Source organism: Populus trichocarpa, chromosome 8 (genome assembly GCF_000002775.5).
Source record: "Populus trichocarpa isolate Nisqually-1 chromosome 8, P.trichocarpa_v4.1, whole genome shotgun sequence".
NCBI lineage: Eukaryota > Viridiplantae > Streptophyta > Magnoliopsida > Malpighiales > Salicaceae > Populus > Populus trichocarpa.
The window spans coordinates 4,497,356-4,523,965 of NC_037292.2; the positions used below are offsets into that span (position 1 = coordinate 4,497,356).

General features: G+C 35.6%; 3 protein-coding genes, 1 long non-coding RNA gene and 1 pseudogene across 20 annotated transcripts; 2 read left to right on the forward strand and 3 right to left on the reverse strand.

The window, feature by feature from the left end:
- The first annotated feature begins 2,637 nt into the window (after positions 1-2,637).
- LOC7462094 (LOB domain-containing protein 12) lies at positions 2,638-3,689 on the forward strand. Its single transcript, XM_024605946.2, has 2 exons — positions 2,638-2,888; positions 3,200-3,689. The coding sequence occupies exons 1-2, from the start codon at positions 2,733-2,735 to the stop codon at positions 3,536-3,538; spliced, it is 495 nt and encodes a 164-aa protein (XP_024461714.1). The 5' UTR covers positions 2,638-2,732; the 3' UTR covers positions 3,539-3,689.
- Positions 3,690-9,090: 5,401 nt separating this feature from the next.
- LOC18101420 (cytosolic endo-beta-N-acetylglucosaminidase 1-like) lies at positions 9,091-10,027 on the reverse strand (annotated as a pseudogene).
- Positions 9,091-19,793, reverse strand: LOC18101421 (cytosolic endo-beta-N-acetylglucosaminidase 2). 17 transcript variants are annotated; one of them, XR_008059866.1, is made up of 7 exons: positions 19,017-19,792; positions 18,775-18,873; positions 18,016-18,153; positions 17,236-17,347; positions 13,989-14,205; positions 12,270-12,325; positions 9,091-12,085 (listed from the first exon to the last, which is right to left on the reverse strand). XR_008059866.1 is itself a non-coding variant. In XM_052455155.1 (7 exons), exons 1-7 carry the CDS (start codon positions 19,182-19,184, stop codon positions 11,749-11,751), a joined length of 654 nt encoding a protein of 217 aa, XP_052311115.1. In that variant the 5' UTR covers positions 19,185-19,793; the 3' UTR covers positions 9,091-11,748. The 17 variants fall into 17 exon arrangements, 7 of the variants coding, with proteins under 7 accessions (XP_052311115.1, XP_052311116.1, XP_052311118.1 ...); XM_052455155.1 differs by having other exon boundaries at positions 9,091-11,752; positions 13,989-14,069; positions 17,240-17,347; positions 19,017-19,793; XM_052455156.1 differs by having other exon boundaries at positions 13,989-14,069; positions 17,240-17,347; positions 19,017-19,793.
- On the forward strand, positions 19,657-21,794 carry LOC127905645 (uncharacterized). The gene is made up of 2 exons (XR_008059875.1): positions 19,657-19,775; positions 19,936-21,794. It is a non-coding gene; the product is annotated as an uncharacterized LOC127905645 (long non-coding RNA).
- Positions 21,616-26,255, reverse strand: LOC7462096 (DEAD-box ATP-dependent RNA helicase 18). Its single transcript, XM_002312146.4, has 11 exons — positions 25,850-26,255; positions 25,155-25,391; positions 24,596-24,856; positions 24,367-24,446; positions 24,159-24,264; positions 23,935-24,048; positions 23,715-23,813; positions 23,487-23,576; positions 22,948-23,054; positions 22,647-22,790; positions 21,616-22,276 (listed from the first exon to the last, which is right to left on the reverse strand). The coding sequence occupies exons 1-11, from the start codon at positions 26,117-26,119 to the stop codon at positions 22,006-22,008; spliced, it is 1,779 nt and encodes a 592-aa protein (XP_002312182.1). The 5' UTR covers positions 26,120-26,255; the 3' UTR covers positions 21,616-22,005.
- Positions 26,256-26,610: the final 355 nt, after the last annotated feature.

Below are 26,610 nucleotides of genomic sequence, written 5' to 3' on the forward strand. Positions count from 1 at the left end.
GATGAATAGAACCAGTCTAGCTCACGAGACCAGTCTACCAACAATTTCGAAAAAGAAATGAAAGTAGGAGAACTAACGGCCAGGGTCAAGATTGCTTGATATGGAAGATCTATATATATATATATATATATAGAGAGAGAGAGAGAGAGAGAGAGCTTTTCTTAATTCAATTCTCTAGTCACTTTAATTAACGAGGGACACAAGTTTCCCAACTCTAGCATAGCTTCGAAACTGTATAAATTACAAAATTCCTGAAATTTATCAATAATAATGTTTATTCGATAACAAAAAAAAAAATCTTGCAATTAAATGATAGTATATATTTTTAAAAGTTTTCCCGTGATCGAGAGAGGGGTTTGGTGTAAATTTAATGACTAGTCTGGCTATTAATTAGGTCAACCAAAGCATGTGGGCGCTTTCCCGTGAATATTTGTGTGTCTACACAAACATTCCGTAGAGCCTTCTCTACCCTCTCGTTTTCTTGGCTAGGGTTTCACAATTCACATATCAAGACAAGATATTCTTATTAAGATTGGGAAATTTACACATTACGATTCTATAATACTTAATACTTGTTAGAAAAGACGATTCTCACCCTAGCATTACCTTAAGGATGGAAATAGAAAGGATTTGGGAATTGGGATGAGTTATACCTAGCTCCTCCAATATCCCCACCCTATACTAATTTTCTTTCCCAGATTTAGCGATTCTTTGTCAAGGAAAATAATATAATTTTGATAGTTAATACACAATGAGAACAAAAATATTTAAGTCCATTTGAGTTTTATCATTAACTCTTATAAACGATTAGTTATAAATAATTAAAATATAAATTTAACAATAAATATATTTTAAAGTATCAATTGTTTAAGTAATTTATATGATAAAAAACAAAAAATTGGGTTCAGGTTTTTCACGAAGCATATCCCTATTTGTTTATAAGGAAAAAAAAAATGCTCCCCATACCTGCTTTCATGGATTATTTCTTGTAATTTGTACCCTAATTTTTGTTTTATGGCAGTGGATATAGCAAGAAGATTTTAAGGTGTAAAGATCATTATATTTAAATTAAGTATTAACTGCTTCTATTATATTTGCTGTAAAGTTAAAATAATATATTTTCTGGATATAGTAAAATCTTAGAACTTACATATAATAAATTTTATAAAATTTTTAAGAATTTTTGTTTTACTTCTGATGAACATAAATAAAGAGTTCGTAGGAAAAAAAATAAAAAGAGAAGAAAATTGTTTTCTAATTGATATTTGTCAATATAAAATTAATATTTATAAGAAAAATAATTCATTTTCAGACCAGTGTGTCCATAAAAATTTAAAACTACAAAGTATATGTAGAATTTAAAAGGTACAAAATACAACTTTTCAGTAAAATTAACTGAATAAATTTGGCATGAGAGGTTATGCATAATTAATTAATTTTGAAAATTAATTAATTAAATTAATTCTGACAATAAAAATTATTTATTTTTTTATAATACCAAGTGTCATTATATATGTATATATATTGACTTTCTCTTTATATCTTTCTTCTAACAATCAAATTTATTGATTTGATATTTTTCACTTTATAAAATACAATAAAATCTATTTCATTTTCAATACAAGAGATTTCTTTTTATTTACCTCCTATTCAATCTATTATAACATCTTCAAAATGCATAATCCTAATCAATTGCCAATATCTAATTCGTGCATGGCACAATATATAATTCGTGTAGAATTAGGAGTAGTCAATTATTTTTAACAACGTCGAAATATTCTCAAACCTTGCATACCACAACTTTGGCGGCAGCGATCATCTAAAACTGTCGGTTCCATACCATGTTCCTCGCTTAATTAATAGCCACAGGCATACCAGTTTTGCTTATTAGGGCATTAATCATTCCCAAAATTGATATTTGTGTAGAGTTTCAGTTGGATAAAAATAGGTTTCAAGATTTTGATTTCATGCGTATATATACGTGTCTTTTGTTGTGATCATATGGGTGATTTCCATTTTATACTGCGAATTCGATCACTACGAGCCGTCTTCTAATTAGAAATTCGAACGTATCTTCATCTGCTTGGTTACTTTTTTTCTTCTTCTTTCGATAAGGACTAAAAACGTGAAGGTGTGGCATTATTGCAGCCGTTTTTTGACTGATGGGCTAACACAAAAGCAGGAGTATTTTTTTTTTTTTTAAAAAAAGAATTCATGCTTTGAAAATAAGGTTACCTAGCTAGGTTACGTTGATTGACCGTCCATATGGCCCCAAGAATAGAATATTCAAGTTCAGATTCCTCCCCTCAAATTAAATTATCAAATTCTAGAATTGAGTCTATTTATTCTATTACGAAAATGCCCCAGGCAGTATGAAATGGCTCATCAATTGTACTTGATCACTAGAACAATAGTAAATGTGCATAATTTTGGTTTTGAATCTTTGATCACAGAGAGCTCAGTGAAAAAGAAAAAAAAAGGGTGGGGTGCAAGTACCCTCTAGTGTTATTTCAGAGGTCACCCTAATTATTTAGAACTAGAACCTAGTCTAATTATTTAATCATTAGCGTCCCTAAACAGTTCGTGACTTCGATCTATAGTACACGTTCTAAGCCACTATATATACGCTCCATCCGACCTCATTCTCTGTCAAGACTTCTAGTCATCTGCTCCTAGGCTTGCTTCCTCTTTTCCCTCTTCACAATTCAGAACATTTCTTTTTTACAAACAAGATGGGTGGAAACTCACCATGCGCTTCCTGCAAGTTGCTTAGACGCCGATGCGCCAAGGACTGCATCTTCGCTCCTTACTTCCCTTCTGATGACCCCCACAAGTTTGCCATTGTCCACAAAGTCTTTGGCGCTAGCAATGTTAGCAAAATGTTGCAGGTCTAGCTCCTTTTCTCCCTTTTTTAATTAGTTTGAACACGCGGGTACATATATGTTTATATATATATATGAATGAAGACAGTACGTATACATATCATCGTTTGTATGCTGGAATGAGAAAGGTTTTCTTTTGGTAGGGTAACTGAAAGATGGTAATAACGACAGCTTGGTCGTGTACCCTACCAATTGGACAGAAAGAAACTAAGCTCTGATCTCTCTTACACACACGCATACTAATTAATGGTTTTGAGATGATGCATGTATTTGATTATCTTAATTAGACATTAACTTCTCTCTTTTTGGCCAAGCAGGAGCTACCAGTTCATCAGAGAGCGGATGCAGTGAGCAGTTTGGTGTATGAAGCGAATGCGAGAGTGAGAGACCCAGTTTACGGGTGTGTTGGGGCCATATCCTACCTGCAAAACCAGGTTTCTCAGCTACAAATGCAGCTTGCAGTGGCTCAAGCAGAGATATTATGCATCCAGATGCAGCATGAACCTGTGATGCCAACCCCACAGATGGACCCAGAAGACAAGTCATTTCTTCTGCAAAATAGCCTCCCTCAGTACCTGAATTTCGGGTCTTCTAGCAATGTAATCCAATATGACTCTCTCAAGAGAGAGACTATTTTTGAAGACATGATTTCTTAATTGAATAGAATTGATCATGCTAGCTTTAATCCAGCCCTTGCATCTCACTTTATGTTCACAAAGTAATATAATTTGAGAGGGGAAGGGTTGTCCACTTGTCCTTACTTGATGTTAGTTAAAGAAAAAGCTTTATAAATAAATATTACTGCAACAGAGTAGCTAGTATAGTTTGTCTTGAAACAATGGTGACTCGATGCGGTCAACTCTTGCATGTGATAAGTGAAGTAAACTTGAATTTTATTTGGGGTTAAGTAACCTACTAAACAAGTTAGCGGTCGGTGGCCTCTCAAACACAACCCAGACATAAATTCTTGTAACTATATAACTTACAGTTTACAGTAATTTTATGCAAGGCTTTGTTAATAAATAAAGTATCGAAGATAATGATAGGCCAGTGAAAGAAATCTCAATGGACCTCTCTTCCATTTTTAAGATGACTAAACACAACCAAATTAAAAGCCTGTGTATCTATAAAGGTCATCATCAATTTAGTATTTTGTATAACAATGTTCTGTCAAAAACAAGGACGATTGTCGACAAGTTATGACCCCATTGAAGTGGAAACTCAGGAGAGAGTTTACAAATAGTTTTAGGCTTCTGTGTTTTTGCATGAGTTGGTTGCTGTGGCTTTGAATAGTACTGAAACCTATAGCAAGCCCAAGATTTTTACTATAAGTTACATTTAGCAATGGCTGCTCTATGCATAACACGAGCCATGAAGTTTTTTGTAGCTAAAGAACCTGTAGAATTAAGTACACGAAACATGGACTGTGCATTTAACCCTTAATTCTCAATTTCTAATACTGTGTTTGGTTCAGAAGAAAATTAAGCTATCACAATATGCTTCCGTTTGAATTTCTCATGGTTCTAAAATATTCCTATTATTTAGTGCTTGCTGTATTCACCAAATCTAATACGATCAAGAAGTGCAAAAAAGAACAAAATTGGACTATCAGCCACTCGTCTAATCGGATCACAGATTCTTCTACCAAGTTCACGTGGAGAGCAGTGCAAGGATTAGTGCTAAGTTCATGGGAAGTATACAAGAGGGAGTAGTTTTCTTTTTTGTTGTTTTGGGCTTTTAATATGTCTTTGCCGGTCCATCTCTCCACACAATTACATGTCGAATCAAACTGATATTTTAAATGGTGAACAAAAGACAAAAGGCAGCAACTGACTCGAAAAGATTCCTCAATAGCTTTGTTTAATGCGTATGCATTTTTCAGGTCAAACTTCACACTTAGCTTCTATGCCCTATCAAATCCTCCACTCTTCGTAGCCCTTTTGAAGCAACTTCTAGTTTTAAAGGTCATTCGTGCCAGTGGACCGGTGGCTGTAAATTAATTAAGGAGAAGTTCTACGACTTTTTTCCAAGAATTTCCACTGAGATCACAATGCGCCCACATGTTTTGGCTTATCGTGTACATAACAGCGGTATTGTTTAAAATATAAACTCGATCCTGTCATCTATCGATGTCTTTTCTAGCCATCCATTACCTGCTTTCACTAAACTTGAAAATGTTGCCGTAAACAGTTTTTACTCTTGAATTGGTAACGATACGCTACGAAAGAAGCTAAAAATCATGTAGGGTCCTTAAGATAGAGGAAGGGAACATGAAACGATAGAATGGTCCCTTGAAATACTAGTGGTTGATGCAAAGGGTACTTTTATATACAAGCTAAAAAAAATTCTTTATTAAATTCAAATAATAAAACAAGAAAAAGAATAAAAAACAAGAGTGGATTATCATGTAGAAAAATAAATAAATCCATTTAGTTAGTTTTATTTTCCTTGCATTCTATTATATATATACACTCATTAAGATCATGTTCGAAAAATAGAATATATAGCATAAAACAAGGTAAAAGAAAACTGAGACTAAAATGCTTCACTTTGCATTGGAAAGCCAAATCTAGTTATTTTAATTCATTGAAATTCCATCCAATAAAGCAGAAGAAGAATTATAAGTCTCCAAAATAGTAGATAGAAATAGAAAAGAATTATATTGGTGAATCGCATGTCTCAATATTTGGGAAAAATAAACAGAAAATATTAAATGAAGATATGGTCAAAACACAAGGGCTTCCAAATATTTTTAATATCAAATCGCACCTAATACAATATACGATGGAAGTTCTCTGGTTGTCAGTTATGACTATATATACGTTTAATTAATTTTCTTTCCCCCTTTTCCTCAAGCTCACAAGGAAGAGGACATAATTGTTAAGCAAAACAACAAGAGAATATATCGGCAATTACTTGTGCATCAAATTTCAATGTATATTATTGAGCCTGGTCATCAGTTTGAGAGTCTCTAGAAATTTTTATCAGAGCGGGGAGAACATGGCTACAACACTGTCAAACCTTTTCTTGCCCGATAAAGCTTCAGAACATATTTATTTGCCGCAGCCCTTGATTATTTGACTAGCTAGGAGTCAGTATTTAATTTTTAAAGGGAAAGATTAATGAAAGAAAAGCTTTTGTGCTTATAAGATGAAAAATCTGTACGAATGAGAAATATCATTATCAGGACTGAAATGATTGCTTCATTCTGGATCGTTTTATTCTGATTAGTTAGTTAGTTTACTTCAGATAATGCAGAAAAGGTGAGTACTGCTGTCAACTGGAGCATGAAAGGAAGAAGAATAGAAAGAATCTTTGCACGAACGTAATCCTCGTATTAATTAGCCTCTAAGAAAGGAGATTATTGTAAAACACGTGTAAATCATAACCTTGAAACCTTTTAGTAGGCTGTTGTGACTGTGGGGTCAGATAGCTTACTCTCCTACCTCAACTTCTGTGGTGCAATGAATATGAAATTTAGTGAAGGAGATTTTAAATCTTACGCAGTACATGTGCTGGTTCTTTTTTTATTTTTTTTAAGGAAGTGGAGAGGTTGAATAGAAGAACCTGAAGATTTGTTACAGATTTTGGTAATAAAAATAGTTGAAATTCTGTAACCAAAACACAGTTGTACCTGTACTTTCCAGCTAAATGACATAACAAGCTTTATCGACGGTGTTATTGGTTAGTACAGGACATAGAGGAGGAAATTGGACGACTTTGCACCCTATTTCTAAACATAATATCCAAACTACTAGTTATTTATTTAAATCAATAATAAATGAAAAAAAATCATTAATAATAATAAAATAGATATTGATAAAATTAAAAGATAAATATAAATCAAGATATTCAATCACATAAAATGAGATATTTACCCGGTTGTGTTTACTGAATTTGTTTATTTAAATAAATAAAAGATAATAGAAATAGAAACACAAATGAAATTGATTAAATAAACTCACACCCTAAAAAAAATATTGTGTGGGCCGAACATGACATAAATATTATTTAAAAATAAATATTTTTATTTTAAAAAATAAATTTCATTTGTATAAAATAAAAAAAAATAGATGAATTAGAATAATATCTTTAAAAATCAAATACAAAAAAAAAATTTAAAAAAACTTCTATTAAAAAAAACCTGCAAAACTCGCGACTTAGATCATGAAACTGTGATAAACTTATAGAAAAGAAATTGAAGAAACTTACAAAACCAATCTTTTAAAAAATAAAAACTAATGCAAAACAATAAGACCGTGAAAGAAAATGAGAACAAAATAACAAATTGTAATTGAAAGACTAAATTGAAAATAAATTAAACTTTTACAAAAGAAATAAGAACAAAATAATAAATAAAAGAACGAGGACTAAAATTGAAATTGAAATGTAAAAAATGAAGAGAACAACAATGCACCTTTTGTAGCATGAGAGAGAAAAGAGGGGGGGAGAAATGACCACTAGGGACAATTCAATCATCAAACATTGTCACGTGTCATACCATGAGAAAGAGGACATAATAGTGCTTTTAAAGACAGGTTAGGTCACAAAGTGGAGTCACACACGTCGCCCAAATGACGTGGACATCACCCATTCACCAACGCGTAATGAGCAAGTGCCAACAATATTTTTGAAAAAAAAATTAAAAATTCAATATAAAAATACCAAAAACACCCATAAAACCATGGGAAAAAAAAGGTGTGAAAGGACAAAAATGCCCCTGATATGCATACCTTATTTTTTGTTTTTTCTAAGGTCAAATACATGTTTTTACTGCATACCATGAAGGGAAAAAAAATTATTGGTCAATCTCTATATTTTTTTTACCTTGGAGGTAAAAAAATATTTTTGCTATTTAAAAATTTATAAAAAGACAAAAATACTCTTAGTCAACAACTCTAATTTTTGTTGACCTTAATGGTAAAACTGTATTTTTACTGTAAAAAAAAATTAAAAAAATACTAACATACCCTCAACAATCTTTTAATGACCATTGGGTCACTAAAAAAGACTTAATTACCCCCACCCTCAAGACTTTCATTTTTTCACCCAAGCACAACAAAATAATTTTACTACAGCAATCCATTTTAAATTATATTTAGTACCGCAGAAAAAAACCCACACCCTATATTTCTAGTTAAATATGGAGTCAATTAATAGTAAAGTTACCACTCGCAGTTAAATACGGAGTCAATTAATAGTCAAGTTACCACTCCCATCAATGACTTGGCTTTCTTGTATTGAAGCAAAGTGCTCCAAGAAAATCCAATCCAATGACTCAGATAGGAGTAGAAGAAATAAGAGTCATGTAGAACAAACTAGTTAAGATGATTAAAGGAGGGAAAAGGAGGGAATGGTTTTTGAAAACCAAACACTTTGCTTTTGGATGTATTATCCTCGAGCCCTCAAAAGAAAAGTAGAGGATCCTTCCACTATCCTTTGTTGTCTCCATAAACCACCAAAATTCGAGGTTGATTGGTAAAACACAGCTGCCCTTGTCTTGTCATGTAAATTGTGATCAATTTTCTCTCTCATTGCTTATTTTCAACATCAACTCGACTCCTTCTAGTCTCCACCATGGAAGTTACATGTACTAAACCTCATCGTGTCAAAGTTTCTAGCTGTAATTCGAGTGCGAGCAGTCATTTTCAGTCACTGGACTTTCAAGAATGCCTTCATGACCGAACAACAAGAGCCGTCCAGTTTTTACTCAAGCATGTGTATTCCTTCACATGCCAACTTGCACTCTCCTACCATTTAATTGTAATCTGGGTCACTCAACTAGTTCCACTATTTTTTTTCGGGAGTAATGTAGGCTATTTCTTTCGTTATCAAAGATGCTGCTCGAAAGTTTGACATGGCATACCTCTTCATTTTCTGTTCTCTACAGTGCATTATTTGGCTGCTTGTTTATCTGTTCTACACAATATAGGAAGGAAGCTGGCTAGCATGCCAGCTAGTGAAATTAATGGGCTGTCACCTAAGACATCAAATAATCTTCCTATCCCTAGCTAGACCTCCATCTTTAACTCCCAGAAAGAGAAAGTCGGTTATTCAGTTAGGGAAAATTGGGCTTTATTAATTAGTAGTTGCATGTCAGTGGGTGAAATAGGGATTTTCATATTCATGTAATTTTATGTGGTAGTCCTTTTATTTATTTATTTATTTTGATCTACTTGATCTACTTGATCTACTACAGAGCACAAGAAAAAGGAAAGGCACATCAGACCAGTTTAGAAATTTAAAAACAATTTACGATCACTACATCTTTCAAAGCACATAGTGTTGCAAGGAAAAAGTTTATCGTAAATCATTTTAATCATGTTTATTGACACTATACAACACCAGCCAGACATAAGCAGTGCTATTTGCGATTCCTCGAGGAATAATACCGAATTACTGATACAAATGGAAAAGCAAATCGAGGCAACAAAATTTACTGACCTCCAACATCTAGTAGCATATATGGAGAATCCTCCAGCTCCTGGCAGGTTCCATCAGCAGCACAGACTTTGATAATGAATTTGAGACTGCCGACATGACAGGGAATGGAAAGGCCAGACATATAAAACCCTTGAACACGTGCCGTCCCAAGATACTATCTAGTTTTCCAGTTGCATTTTCATCAACTTGTTTTGCTAGTTTCTCTACATAGATATTGTACTTTGGGAACACAAAATCATTTCCATCTTTCAGTTTCCAAGTGGTTTTCAAACTGGCAGCTTTAAATCCCTGAGAAATCGAGTTATACTTAACATATTGACTCTCGGTTAGCGATGCAGTTGATGGAGGAAAAAATAAGTTCTCTGAAAGTTTTTTAAATGTGAAGTTACCAAGCACTGCAAAGTACTCTGCAGGACTGGGATCTAGAGCTGTATCTTGGTTATCTAAGCCGAATTCTGATTGCAATTCAGTATGTGTAGACTTTGTCCAGTAGCACGCAGAATGGATTTCTGTTAATACGTGCCCATCCATGGCGACAGTACCCCATGTATGATCCATTCTGAAGCCATTTTGCTAGCTTGATGTGGCATAATCACTCCACTGAATTTGTGAAACAATCCGTGCATTTCTGATGGTGCAACAAGTGCTCTTATTCTCTCATTCATTACAGCTGCGAGTCCCCCCTTTGATTTCATGTGCATTACTTGAGGTGGCCACAGCTGAACCAGATGGAAGTGGATGAAAAACATGTAATTATTTTATCAGTTTTAATTTCTGTTTGCATAATGTGTCCCAAATTTCAGTCTTCAAACAACAGGGAACTCTGTTTATCTAGAGAAACGGGAACATATACACACCACCTTGTTCAATATATTTCTAATCTATGCTTATATTATTCTTAATAACTGTACATTCACAGTATTTTTATTTCAAATTATTATTTTACATCTAGCATGATTGATCTAGATCAACCCACGAATACCAAAAACTTATTACACGTTCCAAACCGACCCATCACAAGGTCCAAAGCGAAGGTATTGAATGGACTGGTTGTGTAAGTTTCGGTCAAGGTTAAACTTAGAAATCCTTTAGAGCATCAAGAAGAGACCTTAGTACATTTAATCCATATGCAAGAAAGACCCAATCCATCTTTATTTGGGCCATTAAGTTTCGACAACAAGGTTGTCAATTTTGTATCAGTTTCGATCAGCCTTGTTATGTAATGTTTTTATGTGTTTTGTGGATTCCTAACTAGTTTTGGATTTCCTTATATATGAGAACATTAATTATTTTCTTTAAATATTAGAATTTATTATTTTTATTTTATTTCCTTGTCATATGAGGAGAAAACACAACAAAAAAAACAAATGAATCCAAGCTGATTTAGAAAACACACGTGGCAACAAAGTTTCCTTGTTGTGCAAAAAGAATAATTCAGCAACTTAATTGTATTTTCTAGTATTGGAAGGATACCAAGAAGTGACAAAGATGAGCATTAAAGAGAGCATCCTTTTTCTTCCAAAAGGATATGTACGAGGCTGAAATCAAAATTCTATTATAACTTGAAAACCAAAGATACGGTAACTTCTCCTTTAGTTCCTAGGATTATTTGGCAGCATTATAAACTATAAATAAGTCTTGTATCAGACTTACAATGTTTTTTTTCTTCTTCTCTTCTCACGGGAGATAAAGATTTAGGACTTAAGAACTTTATTTTTATTTTTTTAGCTACTGTCCAAGGCTTGTTTGGGCTTAATTAATACTTTGTTTTCAGTTAGGATCCAAAGGCTTATTTGGATCAAGGTTTAAGCTTGTTAGTAAAGATTTTGGGTTAGTTTTTGTAAGTGGACCAATTCAGCTCACAATAGTAAATCCATTAGGGTTAATTTCTTAGAACTATTTAAACACATGTAAGCCTAAATTTCGGATGTTTGATGAATAACACTTCTGAACTTTTCAGTTTTAACGTGTAAGAGAGATTTTTGTATTTTTTTTGTTCTTGAACGAATTGAATCTAACTTATCGAAGATTAACTGACTTAGTGGTGTCATTCGACTTCATTACAATAGTGCTAGTGTCTTGAAACAAGTTTTCATTGTATCACATTCCTATCAAACCTATTTTGGTTTTCTGGGATCAGATCACATTCTTAATTGTGAGTTGTGTGATCAAATAATCACAATCACAAGGTTCGCATCAATTATCATTTCAAATTGAAGGCAGTTGAGTTCATTTACAGGATGGACATGAAACAGGGGCTTGCCATTTTGTTACGGAATAAGTAAGCATTGTATGGAATACTTTCTGTGTCATCAAACTTGAACCAAATAAGAAAGCTTACAGAGTATGCAAGGTGGAGAGGTAGGTTGTCCAAAAGAAGCTCCCCTTGAAAGAGAGCCTTACTGAGAAAGGAGCGTTGCTATCATCTGCAAATATCAGGTAAGAAAAGTGACAATCAACAAGCCGAAATCAAAATGAGTGCAATTAAGGAATGCAGTACCAATGTCATGTTGTGGGGCTACGTAAGCTAGCAAAAAGCCACCAATCTCGAAACGAGGAAAGATACAAGCATGCTCTGATGTCGTTATCATGATTAAGTCTGTGGAAGACTGAAAGAGCTAGCATAAACTAGAAGCATCCATTTGTCAAGGCTCGGGATTCTACCATCCACAGATATGGTTTATTGATGCTAGGCCCACAGAGCAATAAAAGAAGAACCATTTTTTCTTCAATATTAAGGCACGCCGCAGATTGGTTATCTTTGAATAACAAGATCAGGAAGGAAATTGCAAAATGAGATGTTTATAAAGCAGTTCATGATTATTGTTTTTTTGGTGAGCGGGGGGGTGGTATTTGACTAGTGTCCATGAAGGTAAGTATATATGCTAAATCTACACTATTAATGTCGAGTAAATAAAAGATATCAAAAGCACGAAAGCTTACTCAATAATGAATTGAATAGCATCTGGAATCGCCTCGTCAATAAACTCAAGACAAGTCTGCCAATTATGATAGATAAGAAAACAAGACATCATACAACGATGCCAGTGATGGCTGCTCAGTTAATTGCAGGTACTGGAATATTTCAGATGGAACACAGAAAACTAAATTTTGCCAAATGTATTGACCAATTATACCTCTCCACCTCCATCACACTCATAGGGTCTGGTTGGCCCTGTTGTGCTTATGAGTAAAGCACCCCTATTAGCTGGTTGTAAGAAAAAAGTAGGGGGAAGACCAGCTTCTCTTATAATCAATTTAAGCTTCTTTACCAAACACTTCTACTCTTAAAAGTTGCATGAAAAACTGCTTAGCTTATAAGGACAGCAAGGCCAAACGGGGATAGGGCAAGAGCAAAACCTTATGAAGATAAACAGGACATATCTTTGATAATTAGCTTCAAGGGGAAGCTATATGAGTGACAAGATTGAACTCACTGTTCCCAAATAAAAGCTAGAATCTAGTATTTGTTTGGAAAATGTGCACTTGTGCCATGGGGGGGATGTTTTTCACTGGGTTAGCAGGCTTTGGTAGTTCAAAAGGGGGGCAAGCGTTGCGGACTGCTTTGTTTGCTATGGTATAGTGTATTTTTCGGGAACGCAATTCCAGAACAAAAATTACCCTTCTTATTGCTTTGGGATACAGTAGTGCTTTTAGCTTCCTTTGGTTCTTTACTAAAGGCTTTTCATGTGAGTTTCCTTAGCGGACATGGAGAGAGATGAAAAGCCCTCTTGTCTAGTTTCTAATTGCTTCGTTTTCCTCCTCTAGGAGGATTCTTGTCCTATCTACCTGCATTCTTCTGCCTCTACATAAATTTCTCTATTCTATCAACGAGAGAGAAAGAGAGTGCAAATATTTCATACCCCCTGATTAGCATCGTAGGTTATTTCTTGTGTTAAAAGAGAATATGATAAAAATACTACTCATGTGAATTCACTGAAACTGCACTAAATTCCCTTCCATGCAGGTTGAACTCAGAAAGGATAATAAATTGTGAGTTAATAATAGGCTAAAATTAGCTTGAACTTCGGGTCAAACTGAACTTAACTCTTCTACTTTTAAGTTTTGTTTATTTGAGTACCTCAAACTATTTTTTTGATAAAAACTAGGTCTTTCTGTTAATTTTGATTGCAGATCATGGTTTTGAAACATAACATGGTTCATGAAAACATGTGATTTGAAAACAAAAAATTAACGTAGGGATGAAAACCTGGATGAAAAGGCCTGTTTTTAACAAAAAAAATAGTTCATTTTACTCGAATAAAAAAATAAAAATAAATAAAGCTCAGCGGCTAAGTTTAGTTTGATCAAAGTTCAGTGTAATTTCAGATAATTTAGTCTTAATAATAACGTCAGGGTCAAAATGTTTTGTGAGAATAAACAATCTTCATTGAATGTTGAGCATTTGATATTGTTAGTAAAATACATGAGAGCAGAGAACAAGTGTGACCACATCTGTCATGGAATATCCAAAGTTTCCCCATAATGCACTTTGGAGACAGTTGGAAGTGTCTCCAAAACACCATCCATTTCATAAAAAATTAAATCAAATGGTGAAAGGGGGGAAAAACTGGCAGTTCCAAGAAATATATTGAAAAACAAAACATGTCAAACCATCAACCCATACTAAAAGAAATTAATAGCAGCTCTTTTGGTGCACACCTGAAAGCCTTGGCAAGACATGTTGTTCCAAGGAGCATCTGTTAGTTGGTTGCCCTTGACAGAAACACGATAGCCTTGACCCTGAACAATATCAAGTTTGTCAGTGCTTGGAAGCATGCTTGATGTTTACACTTGTGAAGATCATGAACGACATTCAGACAATGATCAGTCCCAACAAGTAGCGGAATCACATGGTTACTCAAGGACAACGTAGAAACTGCATCAAGAGAGAAGGAATCCTATCACTAGCTCTCACTTGCAGAGATGAAACACAACATACAATTCTTATCTGGACTTAAGCTATTTTATTGAATGGTTTCTGCTGCAGTCTGAAAGCTGAATGCAACAAGGCTATGTATCACCAATGATCTATAGAAATGCAACTAAATCATTTCAAGAATTATCCATTCCAGCTTTCAGGAAAATCAGTGTAAAGAGTAGGATGCAGTTGCATCCTGATCAAAATTTATGTGAAATGGTAGTAACTTAGGATAATTGTTCACTCTTCCCCGTGATTCAGCAACAAGTTCCCACCGACTCCAAACACCAAATTACATCACAATCGAACTCATGAAAAAGAAAATTGTGTTCAGATTTAAAGAGTAGACCACGTTTAACCTTGAATATGCAAAATTGACGCCCACATAAAAATTGACTTTCAAGAAGAAAAGTAACAAGGAATAAAGAGTGCCATTTAATGAATCTAAGCAATCTGGAAAAACTTTTAGTTCATAGCAAACAACAGATGATATCAGTTTCAATGGAAAAGAACAAATTTACACAAATCAGGGGAACAAGATCATGAATTCTAAGAAAAAAGCGTTATTTAAGCTGCCTGCACATATAAATTAATATAAAATTTCTCTGAAAAGAGTAACCATATCAAAAGGTAGGGATACAAAATGATATTTTTTGACCTTATTGAGTTCATTCATGCAACTAGAGAGGAGAAAGGCAATAAGAGAATCTTAAGTTGCAATATTCAAAACAGCCAGCATCAGAAAGCATTGCACAAAGTGCATCATATTCTTTCGTTATCCAGAAAACAATATAAAAATTACAGAGCATCTAAACTTCTCTAATGAAAAATTGATGCTGATTTGTGTCAGGTATTAGGAAACACTGCTCATAATCTAGACAAGTTTTGCAGGAGACCTAGAAGGCTAAGGAAGCACCAGAAGTTGAAGCAGTATAGCATACAGCCATATCAGAGACAAAACATTGTTAATTCATGAAATTTTGCAAAAAGAGACAACAGGATTATCAATTTCGAGCAGTCTGAAAATCAGGCGGTTGCTTTGTCTCATATAAACATCCAGAAGCAAATATGGCAGCTGACACATTAGCCTTCTTTAGTACGTCAACTGCGACATTTGTCTGATATCACAGTTACCATACTTCATTAAGAAGTAGCCATAGTACCCCATGTAAGTTTAAACATGTAAATTTAACAAATATTAATAAACTATATCCACAACTTAAGAGTACAGAAATGACAAAGTTAACAACTAAATGCCATCCTTTATGTACAAATGATCTCACAACATGCCTAGTAAGAAAAGGGAGTTTATATTTTATGATTTGAACATTCCTTCACCACTCCTTTGTTTTTGGCACAAAAGGATATGACCATTATGGATGAAAAGAAAGGAAGATTCAACAAGGAAAACTCCTCCAAATCACCATCCACTATATGTATTGCCATAGATCATATTAATTCACCCATGAGAGCTATGATATGATTTCCTGAAAGAAACGAGAGCCAACTCCTATCAAATGTACAGCATATATGGCTCAACTCAGCCTAAATATAAGAGTCATATGTGACCAGAACTGGTACCATTCCTAGCAGGAAGCATCAAGAAAGCTACAAGTCCACAATATCATTTTTGATACAAGGACAGATATCCAATTGTTTCAATTGGAAGGAGGTGTGACCTAACTGATTGATCTTGTAGTTCCCCCGACCTAGGTGAATACGATCTACAATTGTGTTATGACATTGATCCTCCCTACAGGCCCAGAATCATTCCATCCTCACGAGGCCACCTTTAAGGATTTATCCAGGTAATTTCCTGGTGCATGATGAGGAGAGCCTGTGCAAAGAGGGATCATTTGGATGCTTAACAAACTCCTGGCACTTTTAAGGAACCAGGTTCTGCTGGAAAACTTTGTTCAAGGTCTCATGCAAGCTTAGTTTCGAGTTTTCACCATTTTCACCTGCTAGTAGCTACACTATCAAGAACCGACTATTTGCCTACTAGCCAGAATTAGGACCAGGACATCATGTGCAACAAGAAGAACAAACTCCTTGAGAACTGAACTTGTCTAATTAGTTTTTGTATGTACAAAAAACTGTCCATGTCTTAAAGGCTGAATCTCCAGTATTTGCCCCAAAAGTCTTGTTTTTAAGCAAAATAAATTCCCTAAGTTCTGCACATTAACAAGTGCATGTACAATGCATAATGCCCTTTCTTTTTCTTTAAGTGGATACTTGAGACATTACGATTTACCACAACAATGCAGCAATAAAGCTGACAAGATTTGAGATAGAAAATTGTAAAATCAACACCAAAGAGCATTTAAAAAAAATGAAGAGCTGCTAGAGAGGAAGACACCCCCCTCGAACACCCAAAAAAATAAACAAAGAAAGCGAACTAAAAGATCAAAATAAAGAGCATTCTGGCCCTGTTAAGTTTTAAGTAAGGAAATCCTCTAAAAGTCCCAGAAATAGAACATAATAAAGTGGTCAAGAAAAATGTTCTCCCTACAACAGTTGGTTAAAAAAAAAGTTCTAAAAGATTCTAGAGTTCCACTCCCTATAACCCCAGACAAACAAACCCACTAAATGAATCAATAACAGAGCTTCCACCCCACTAAAAGAATAGAAGATAGTCATGATCCTTTAAATGAAGTAAATCAGATTTTAACATTTTTCTTTGCTTTAAAAAAATAGTGAGATCATCACTGACTTTCACCTTTTAAACTAGATGTTAGTTCCAGAAACTGAACCAGAATATTCACAAGCAAAATATATGGGTGGATACCATGCTTGTTAACTAATGGCATATTCATTGCATTTGGACAAAAAAGAAAAAGAAAAAGAAAATGCATGTGCAATGAACATAATAACTTTGTGGAATATCTTCGACACGGACTTAATCTCATCAAAATGATGAAACCGAAACCACATCATACAATAGAGCTTGTAATTAAGATTAACATGTCTAAATGATTGGAATGATACCAACGTTCCATTGTCCACCACCAAAAGTTTTCCTTCCAAATACATCCATTCCCATGTAGACATCAAACTTTCTATTTCCAGCCACAGCAGCTGAAAGATCTGGATAGTTACTCTGCTCAGAAAATGATTAAATTTGCACACATGAAGAAATGGATCAACAAAATTAACTCTATATGGAAGAGAACAAGATAATCTGGTACCTTCCATGTGTAGTTTACAAATATGCCATCACATATGTCAAAGAAACGTTTATTATTTTCAGTCAGTTGATCTTACCACCAAATATATTCAGTGGTTATGACACTGTCATAGCTGCATAATTTGTAACAAGCAATACAAAAGAAAATTCAGGATAGACAAAAGATTCAGGCATCAAGGAATGCATTGTATGGGTTAGATGGCTCACGAATTCTTCAAGATTAAGAATTTGTTGCTTGTGCAAATTAACCTCCATATTAATCTGCAATGAGCAATTGCCACCGCAACTGAATACCCACAGCAAACAAAATAGAAAGAAAAACACATCCAAACTCCTTTCCGCTCTTCCTCCGGAAAAGCATTCTTTGTCGCTTCAAATATTTAACATATTTCTTTGTATCATACACGACAGTATCAAAGATTGAAAGAAAATTGCAAATTTCTCTGGCAGTAATTGTCAAAGAAAGAGGCTTTATATTGAGGACTGCACTAATTAAGTAGTATTTTCACGCACATCCAGAAAGTGATTGAAATGACATGTTGCAAATTCTTTAACATAGGAAAATTTAACAAACTACATACCAGCCATCCATCAAAGCCCAAATCAACAGCAAGCTCTGCCAATCGCTCAGCATTCATCCGAGCAGACTTCATTGTTGCAAGCAATTTATTGCGGACAAGTTTTCCTTCATCCCATTCTGTTATGAAAGTCCCAAACACCTTCCATCAACAGGCACAGGGAATAACATCGAATGCATCAATATCTCCAGCCAGTCACTTGTAACAATGCATCAAGTGGGAATAATATAGGTTACAAAAAAAAAAATACACCCAAGGAAACCACTACCATAATGCCTGGACTGCCACAGAAAACAAGTGGTTTCTTTTTCAATTTCAACCGAATTCTTTTTCCATGAAAGTAAAAATTGAATCTCGGATACACCAAATTCTGATCTCTGTGAGTTAAATGCAAAAATCTTCTACGAACAAGCTCTGAACTTGGCACTCAAAGCAAAAAAGTCTAAATTTTCCCGGCAAAGGTTATACCAATAACGTACACTACCATTGAACCAGCCATTTTTTAAAATCAACTAAATATGTTATTTAGAAGATTTGAACTATTGATAACCAATGCAAAAGCCTACCATATGTGACATTATTGCACCAAATCTTTCTTCATTTTCAAACATCAATACAAACTGAAAAGGAAAAGACTTTGGTAAACTACAAAAGAACCAGAACTCACAACTTCACTACCAAATCAGCTTCCTGCCCATTCAAAATAATCCAAAAAGAAAAAATCTTTTCACTCGTAAACTCCAAAATGGCCATAATTTATACTCGGAGGCCTTCACCTCTGCAACTAGCTAGCTCTGTCGCCTGCCCCGCCAACGCAAACCAGCCTCCAGGGCAATTCCAAAAAAAATTAAAAAGAATCTCCTGACGTATAATTATCCAAAAATCAATAACAATTCGCTAAATTCAACAACTAAACTAGTTCTAATACTAAATTAACTTATATATATATATATAAACATTCCAGCTCAAGAACTGCAAAGACATAAATAAGAAATTTAAAGTACCTTGACACCACGTCTGTGAGCAGTATTAGTCCAGCAAGGAGGAGGCAAGGTAACCAAACTATGAGAGAAGTAGACGAAAACATCAATCAAATACCAATGCCAAGTAGCATAAGCATCAGGATTAGTCCCTCCTTGAACCCACTTGTCATTCACATAACCTCCTTGCATATCATGGCGAACAAGAAGCCTAGGCCTATTTGGCTAAGACTTGGGTTTTAAAGGAACATAAGATTTGTTAAATGGGCAGTGAAAAGATTCAAACTAAGAACGAGTTTCAAGCTCTTCAAAGGTTTTGATTGGGTATGAGATTGGAATGGAGGAGTGTGATCAATGGTGGAGGATTCTTGATCTTGCGGGGGGGTCGTTGGATTTCATATTTTTTAGTATTAGAGAAAGGAAATTGCAGAGTGACTAGGGTTTGGCGGTTGATGTAGGCACGAAGGACGGAAGGAGAGATATAAGCACTTACTCATCTGCCTGTTTGTTTTGAGAGACAAGACAGTAGGAAGTAATCTCTTTACATAGTTTTAGTTTATGTTTTGGAGTATTTTTTTCATCATCATTATGGTGTGTTATGGTCATTGGTATGGTTTCGGAGGGAATCTAAAAGGAGTGAAAATCTATTTCTACTTACAAGCAAGTGCTTTGTTTATTGTTACTACCAGGAAACTTCATGTATCGCAAGTAGTGATGGGCTTTTAAGATTCTGGATTGCGGTTTGAGATGTTAGCACAAATAAAATAAAGAATTATGAGAGAGGTTGCACTGAGGGTCTTGGCCTGGTGGTAGGAGGGGTTTGTCTTCTCCTGCTGCTCCTGGGTTCGAGTCTTCATGTGCACGTCTGTTATCCCCGCGGTGCTTTACATGCCCACTGGGTTTGCAGGGTGTTTAAAAAAAAAAAAAAAGAATTATGAGAGAGGTTATGCTCTGGGAACGCATAGGCATGTTCTTTTACGAGTACCCTTTTCTGGTCGAGCAATATTTCGTTTTCCAAGTTGTTACTTGGAAAAGGAGAGAAATTTTGACTTACTCTGAAGAAGAAAAAAAAGTAGAAGCTATTGTTAGGACTAAGATTGATGTCAGAACACAATGTTTGGCAACTATCTATGTTCACAGAGCAGCCAATTTCATTAAATAGAGAGAAAACTACAATCTACAGTAAACGAGGGCAGAAATGAGGAGGAGGAACACATCAACTCAACTCTCATTTTATATAGTTGCCTCACATTTCTTTCTATCTCTCTGCCTTGCTTGCTGCTTCAAGCTACTTCTGCCGGCTCTATCTTGCTCTTACTGATGGCCAGTATCTGTAGCTGAAAATGGGGGAGCACACATTTCATTTTCAACCATGATTTCTCCCAACAAACTATCAGAAAATCTTCCCCTAATTTTCAGTCATGAAATCCCCCAGCCTAATTAGTAGCACTGAATTCTTCCCTTCCTTTCCAACTTGATGTGTCTTTATTGTCTCCAAACTCAACAGAAATCTCAACAGGAACGTAACATCCGTTAAAAGGGTAGTGAAAGCACTTGAAGTTATTTACTTGGGAGGAGGAGGGTCCACGGTAGAGGATTGGTGTTCATTTGATCCAGACATGGTTAGGACTTAGGAGGAGGAGATTGCAAGAAGAGATTCGGGATTTGGCAGTTTTTACATGTATTGAATCCAAGGATTGACAATGGTGATTGTAATATAAGATTTTGGCAGGAAGTTCTTCCATTAACTTGATCAGAGAATCAAGTGTAATCAGACTAACTTGATTCTCTGATAGAAAGTCTTGTGTAGTATTACTTTGTTTTGCCGTTTTTTGCCATTGGTGCGGATGTTTGGTGGGGACTATTTTGAAAGACTTGAAAGCACGTGTGGACATGTGCTTCACGTTCATTGTTACACAACAAATACGGCAAAATAAGGAAACAGACTTGAGGATGTCCATGCTCCATACTTCTTTAAAGGATAGTTTATAGGTAAATGGTTACTGCTAAAAATATTTGATATAATCAATGCTGATACTGTATGCATCAGAGGCAAGGATCCTGCGGAAGAAATGATGCATTTTATTATTATTATTATTTTACAGGGGTCCTTGCAGAAAATAAAGATTTGGTGATTTTCTCCAGGTCTTAGCATGTATTCGCATTTCTCTCTCGTAATAGGTGAATTAACATGTTCCATTGGATTGTATCATAGAACTATCAGAGATGGTGATGGAGAAAGGATATGCAATATAATAACGCTGTACAAGAAATTGATGGGTTGTATTCGATTGGATTATCATTGAATGCATGCTTGTATTCAAGTTCTTGATTGGTGTTTTCAGTGTCGCTAGTCCTTGTGTTTTATCGTTAGTAGTCAATATCTGTGGCTTCTGGGTTTTTCCGCGGGAAGGGTTGAAGACTTCGGCTTCAGATAGTACAAAGACTAGCATACAATTAAAGGAGATTGCTCCAAATTAAGTCTACCATGCTTCTTTTTTATGCACGCCTGCTCTTGTGACCTGAAAGTTTATGTCATCACATGGTTAGGAACCACGAGTTGGGATCTGCTCAGATGTTTTTAATAATATTTTCGGTTGCATACGGTTCAAGCAAGTGCATCTCTCGTATCAAAGCCTTTTACCACTGATGTATTTCCAATTTGAATTCGTACTAATATCAACATCAAAAGCGTACACTGACAACCACTAACACCAACATACAGGTAAGGAGAGAACAAAAAAAATGGCAACAGAAGCAACCACTTGAATCACTCATGCAAACCCAAAAACTAGGAGGGAATCGGAGGTCTCTCTATCGGATGTGAAGTTTCTCTGCATCAAAACTTTGCAACATTTGCTGAATTTTAGTCTTCGGGGCAAGCTTCAGATGTCTTTGCCAGTGGGTAAGAAGAGTTTTAAGTTGGTTCCTCAACTTTAAAGCCCATATTCAGGTCGCAGGTGATAATCCATTCATGTAAATTCACAGGATAGCTATCTGCAAATCATGCACTTCAAAGTAGTTCATCGGTTCCTGTCAACTTTTCAAATTCGCTTTCATCAATTGTCCCCTTCTTCAGTTTTTTCAATAAACGATATTCCCGAGCCAACTCTTCTTCATCCTCAACTGTCTGGGCAGCTCGTCTCTGTTTAGCAGTTTTCTTTCTCATGGCAGTAGCTGCAGCACTGGGGGTCTTGCTTACCTTTTGGGGTTTTGATTCTTGCTGCCGTGCTTCTTTCTTGGCTTGCAAATTTTTCCGTCTTTGTTTCTGACGAGATTTATCCCTAATCACAATTACTGGCTATTAGCACTCAGTCGCTATAAGAAAACAAGAAGATGAAGTTTTATGACACCATGTCCATGTGGACACTGGACGAGATATGCATGGGATAAGGAGTTCGAGCCTTAAAGATTCGTGTAAATACAGGTAAAGCTCAAGTGAGGGGACAAACCAATTTTTGAAGCTGCATAACTATGACAGAATAATATGAATCAAATAATAAATCAGACTAAGGACGAGAACATTCAACAATTTCAGGCCTAATATGTCTAGTCATGAGTACTCATACACTGGTATTGTAATTGCTGCTACATAACAAACAGTCCCTTCTTCACAATTAACGTGGTAAGCAAGGCATAGTGAAGAACTCTTACTTGTACTTGATCTCCTCTAAATTGAGGTCGTCAACTGGAGTGAAATCCTTGGTTGAAAGTGAGTGGTGCTTTACCTCTGGCATTGATGGGAGCTGTAATAAGCCATATCCCATGCCCAACTTCCCAACTTCAAGTTCTTTCCACCTGTAAAATACAATATGAGGCAAACCCAGTTACAGTCCAACAGAAGTAAAGGTTCTAGGATGGGAAACCTAAAGATGGTCTTATCCAGTTAGGGGTTATGTTTTTTTGTGGGTTGGGGGGCAGTAGGTTAGGAACAGGATGAAGCATGATTATTAACCTGAAAATGTAAGAGCAGTGGTGTTCTTTATATGCACGAATGTACGAAACAAATGCTCTCAGTCCTTTCTCCATGACATCACGGTCCTTTTTAGCAGCAGATCGTATCTGAAACAGGTAACGACCAGAAATATTGGATCAGTGACCAAAAATAGAAGGGCATAGCAGAAAAGAAAATTATGAAATATGATGCTATACAGTATCTAGAAAGCAAGCCAGTGGTTAGAATATAACAATAATAGCAGTGAAGATATTAACTTTTGAAACATGTGGGCAAAAAATCATATCTCAACATGTGACACAACTAGCAGAATTGAGTACCATAATTAATCACAAATTATTTCAGTGTGTAGTGCTGGCAATCAAATCCAAATAAGCTTGACAATGATACATGCACCATAAGAGAAAATGGTCATTCAGGATTGACCATAGTGCTTCATGGCATCAAGGTTAGTTATGCTAATAGCATTGTCAACCTAATCAGGATTTTTTGCTCTATCATCATCTTCTAAGTTACTGCATGGAAGCAATTGAGGTCACCTGCGGAACAACATCTGGTGCATCATCTGCACATTTCCTTTCCAGAAGAGGAACCCTTCTTATGCGCAGGAATTCCACATAAGCTTCCTCCTGCAAGAAGTGACTACATTGATCACTTTTGTTGTAAGTGGATGCAATAGATAGAAAATAACATGAACAAAAAGAATTCAGAATAACATATTTAAGAGCTAATAATAATTGCTTCAATGCAGAAGTGATAAGCTACACCTTTGGCAACAGAAAAACAATGGAACTTCCTTGCCTACCCAACCGAGCAGTTCGACCAACTCTATGAACAAAGACATTTGGGTCTTGAGGGGGATCGTACTGCAAGATTAAATGAAAAAAATATTTCACCTATCAATTAACATTAGAAATTCAAAAATTAAAAGTAGCATTCTCTTCATAAAGTTACAACGCTGCAGAGTGTGGATAGTTACTGCACTACCTGCACTATACAGTCCACACCGGGAATGTCAAGTCCACGTGCAGCAACATCAGTGCACAGAAGAATGCCACTTGTGAGAGATGTAAATGAAGTCAATGCTTTCTCTCTTGCTGTCTGTCAGGCATAAAAAAAAGAAAAAGAAAAAAATATGAAAATGTCGGAACACACGGCGGCCTGCTGGAGATCTCTTCACCAACAACCTCTGCTCATCTTTGAATTTTTACCTGCTTCATCTTCCCATGAAGAGATATCAGAGAGAAGCCATTCAATACAGTGAGACGTGGAAGAACAACCCCCCAGTAATCGACACAAGCACATGTCATGAAGTATCTGCAGATTATGGAAATCATTTTTCGTAACGAATGATATCTCATCAGACCTTAATAATGTAGATTGCTTTGCCATCCTTTTACAATATAGAACACAACTTACATGATAATTTTTTTAGATTTGTTCTTAACAAGGAGATCAACAAGCTGAGACGGTTTCTTATCTGCTTCACATTCCAGATACTGCAGAAAGAAAAGATAAGTTGACATATTGACTGCACGAAAGACAAATATTGACCAAGAACTATTCTCCATTAACATGTAAGGGATAACCCAGGTTGAATGACAAATTAATGCCATGTAGAATTAGCATAACGCAACATACAATATACCTCAAGTAGAAGGCCTGATGGTGTTTTGGAAGGTGCTAATTGTTGACCAGACACTGAGTTATTTAATGATTTTGTTTCAGCTCGAACTTCAACTTTCACAGGATTCCTCAGTCCAGCTTTGGATAGCTCTTCAACAGCCTCGGTTTGAGTAGCTGAGAAAAGGCCAGTTCTACGAAGCTTGGGTAAGCGAGATATAATGGAGTTTAGCTGCTTCTGGAATCCCATATCCAATAGCCTATCAGCCTCATCTAAAATCAAAACCTGTTCAACCAATGGACAAATTTACCAGTAATCTTCATGATTGCTTTTATTGTGCACCACAAATCATCCTTGTTCACAATCTCCATAATTAGTAATTCAGAACATGGTTATCTCAATAAACTTCTTAAAAAGGCATGCAACATTTTATCAGATGTCCCTAATTCAGTGGTCATGTTTTCTTTATAAAGAAATAATCAAGGTAAATGCTTTGCATTCCTAGAGAATGATAACATATGAAACATAACAAGCACGAGGGTATAAGAAGCCTCAACCTCATCAAGTGGTTAAAAATCACTACCTCGAGGTTTCTAAAGTCCAAGACATCCACACGATCCATTATATCAAACAGCCTCCCAGGTGTTCCTATCAACAAATTAGCCCCTTCCTCCTCTATCATCTTCACATCAGCTTTTACATCCATGCCTCCAACAAGTAGCATGGACTTAAAATTTGATAAGGTTGCAATAAAAGGTTGTGCAACATTATATATTTGCGACGATAACTCCCTTGTAGGAGAAATAATTATTCCCATCACCTGTTAACCACGTAAAGCACTGAGATTATCAGCTTAATTATTAAGCTACAGAACCAAAATTAAAAACAAATGCAAGGAAGCAACTATGATACAAACTCCCAAAAGTCACTGTAGTTAAAATTTTCCACCTTCAATATCAAAACAGCTAAAAGCATTAAAATTCTCTTCTCATTTTTCAAATTATCTCAGCAACTAAGCAGGCTGAGAAAATCAAAGAAAAGGTGAACAGCTTATTTTTCAACAATTCAAATGCTGATTCAACCAAATTACAAATAGTCACACAACTAAAACAGACCAAAACTAAACCAGTCTATTAAATTAAGCAACTTGAACACTGAACCTAAACTGGACCCGCCAATTTTCAATTCAAACAACAAAAGACACTAACTTTCCTTCGCTCGCTCCCAGTTTTCAGCAGTCGAACAGAACGCATAAAAAATAGAGAAGAAAGCAATCACCTGGTGAGGTTTGGGAGAAGAGGATCGGCGAAGAATTTCGACGAGAGGTACAACAAAAGCTAGAGTTTTTCCGGATCCAGTGGCGGCGTCGACTGCTACGTCTTTGTAGCTGCATAGTAAAGGGATAGTAGCGGCTTGAACCGGTGTGCAGTAGTCGAACCCGGAATTGGTTAAGGCTTCGAGAACGGGCTCGGATATTGAAGGCTTTAAATCGGAGAAGCGGGTGTTCGTTAATGCTCTGTTTGGGTTCGGTGATTCGGTGGTGTCCATTGTAGGGTTTCAGGTACCGCCGCTTCTTTGATTCCCTTCAAAATCTATGTTGCGGCTTTTGTTGCTCGTGTGTCTGGAATTAACAGAAACGTTTCTTTAGGAATTGTTGAATGGAGAAGTATATAATTCTCCAAAGAGAAAAGCAACGTTTCTTACGTTTTCTTATTCTTTTGCAGCACTTAGGTTAGGTCCATGACACCAGAGGAACGAAAGCCTGGCCCAGTCTTTTGTGCAGGCTTGTTAAGCGTTGCTTGCGAGCACGGATGCTACATTTAAAATTAAAAAAAAGGAAGCAGCTAATGACTCTAGCCTTGGATTCATTGCATTGTGCATTGGATGACTATTTTACCATTGTCAGATAAAATTAACTAATTTGTTATCAGGGACGGTATTATCTTTTTCACATTAATTACTAGTAATTATTGAATTGATTTGGATATATCATTTTTCTTGTATATTTTAGTACAGTAAAATTATTCTTAAAAGCTAAA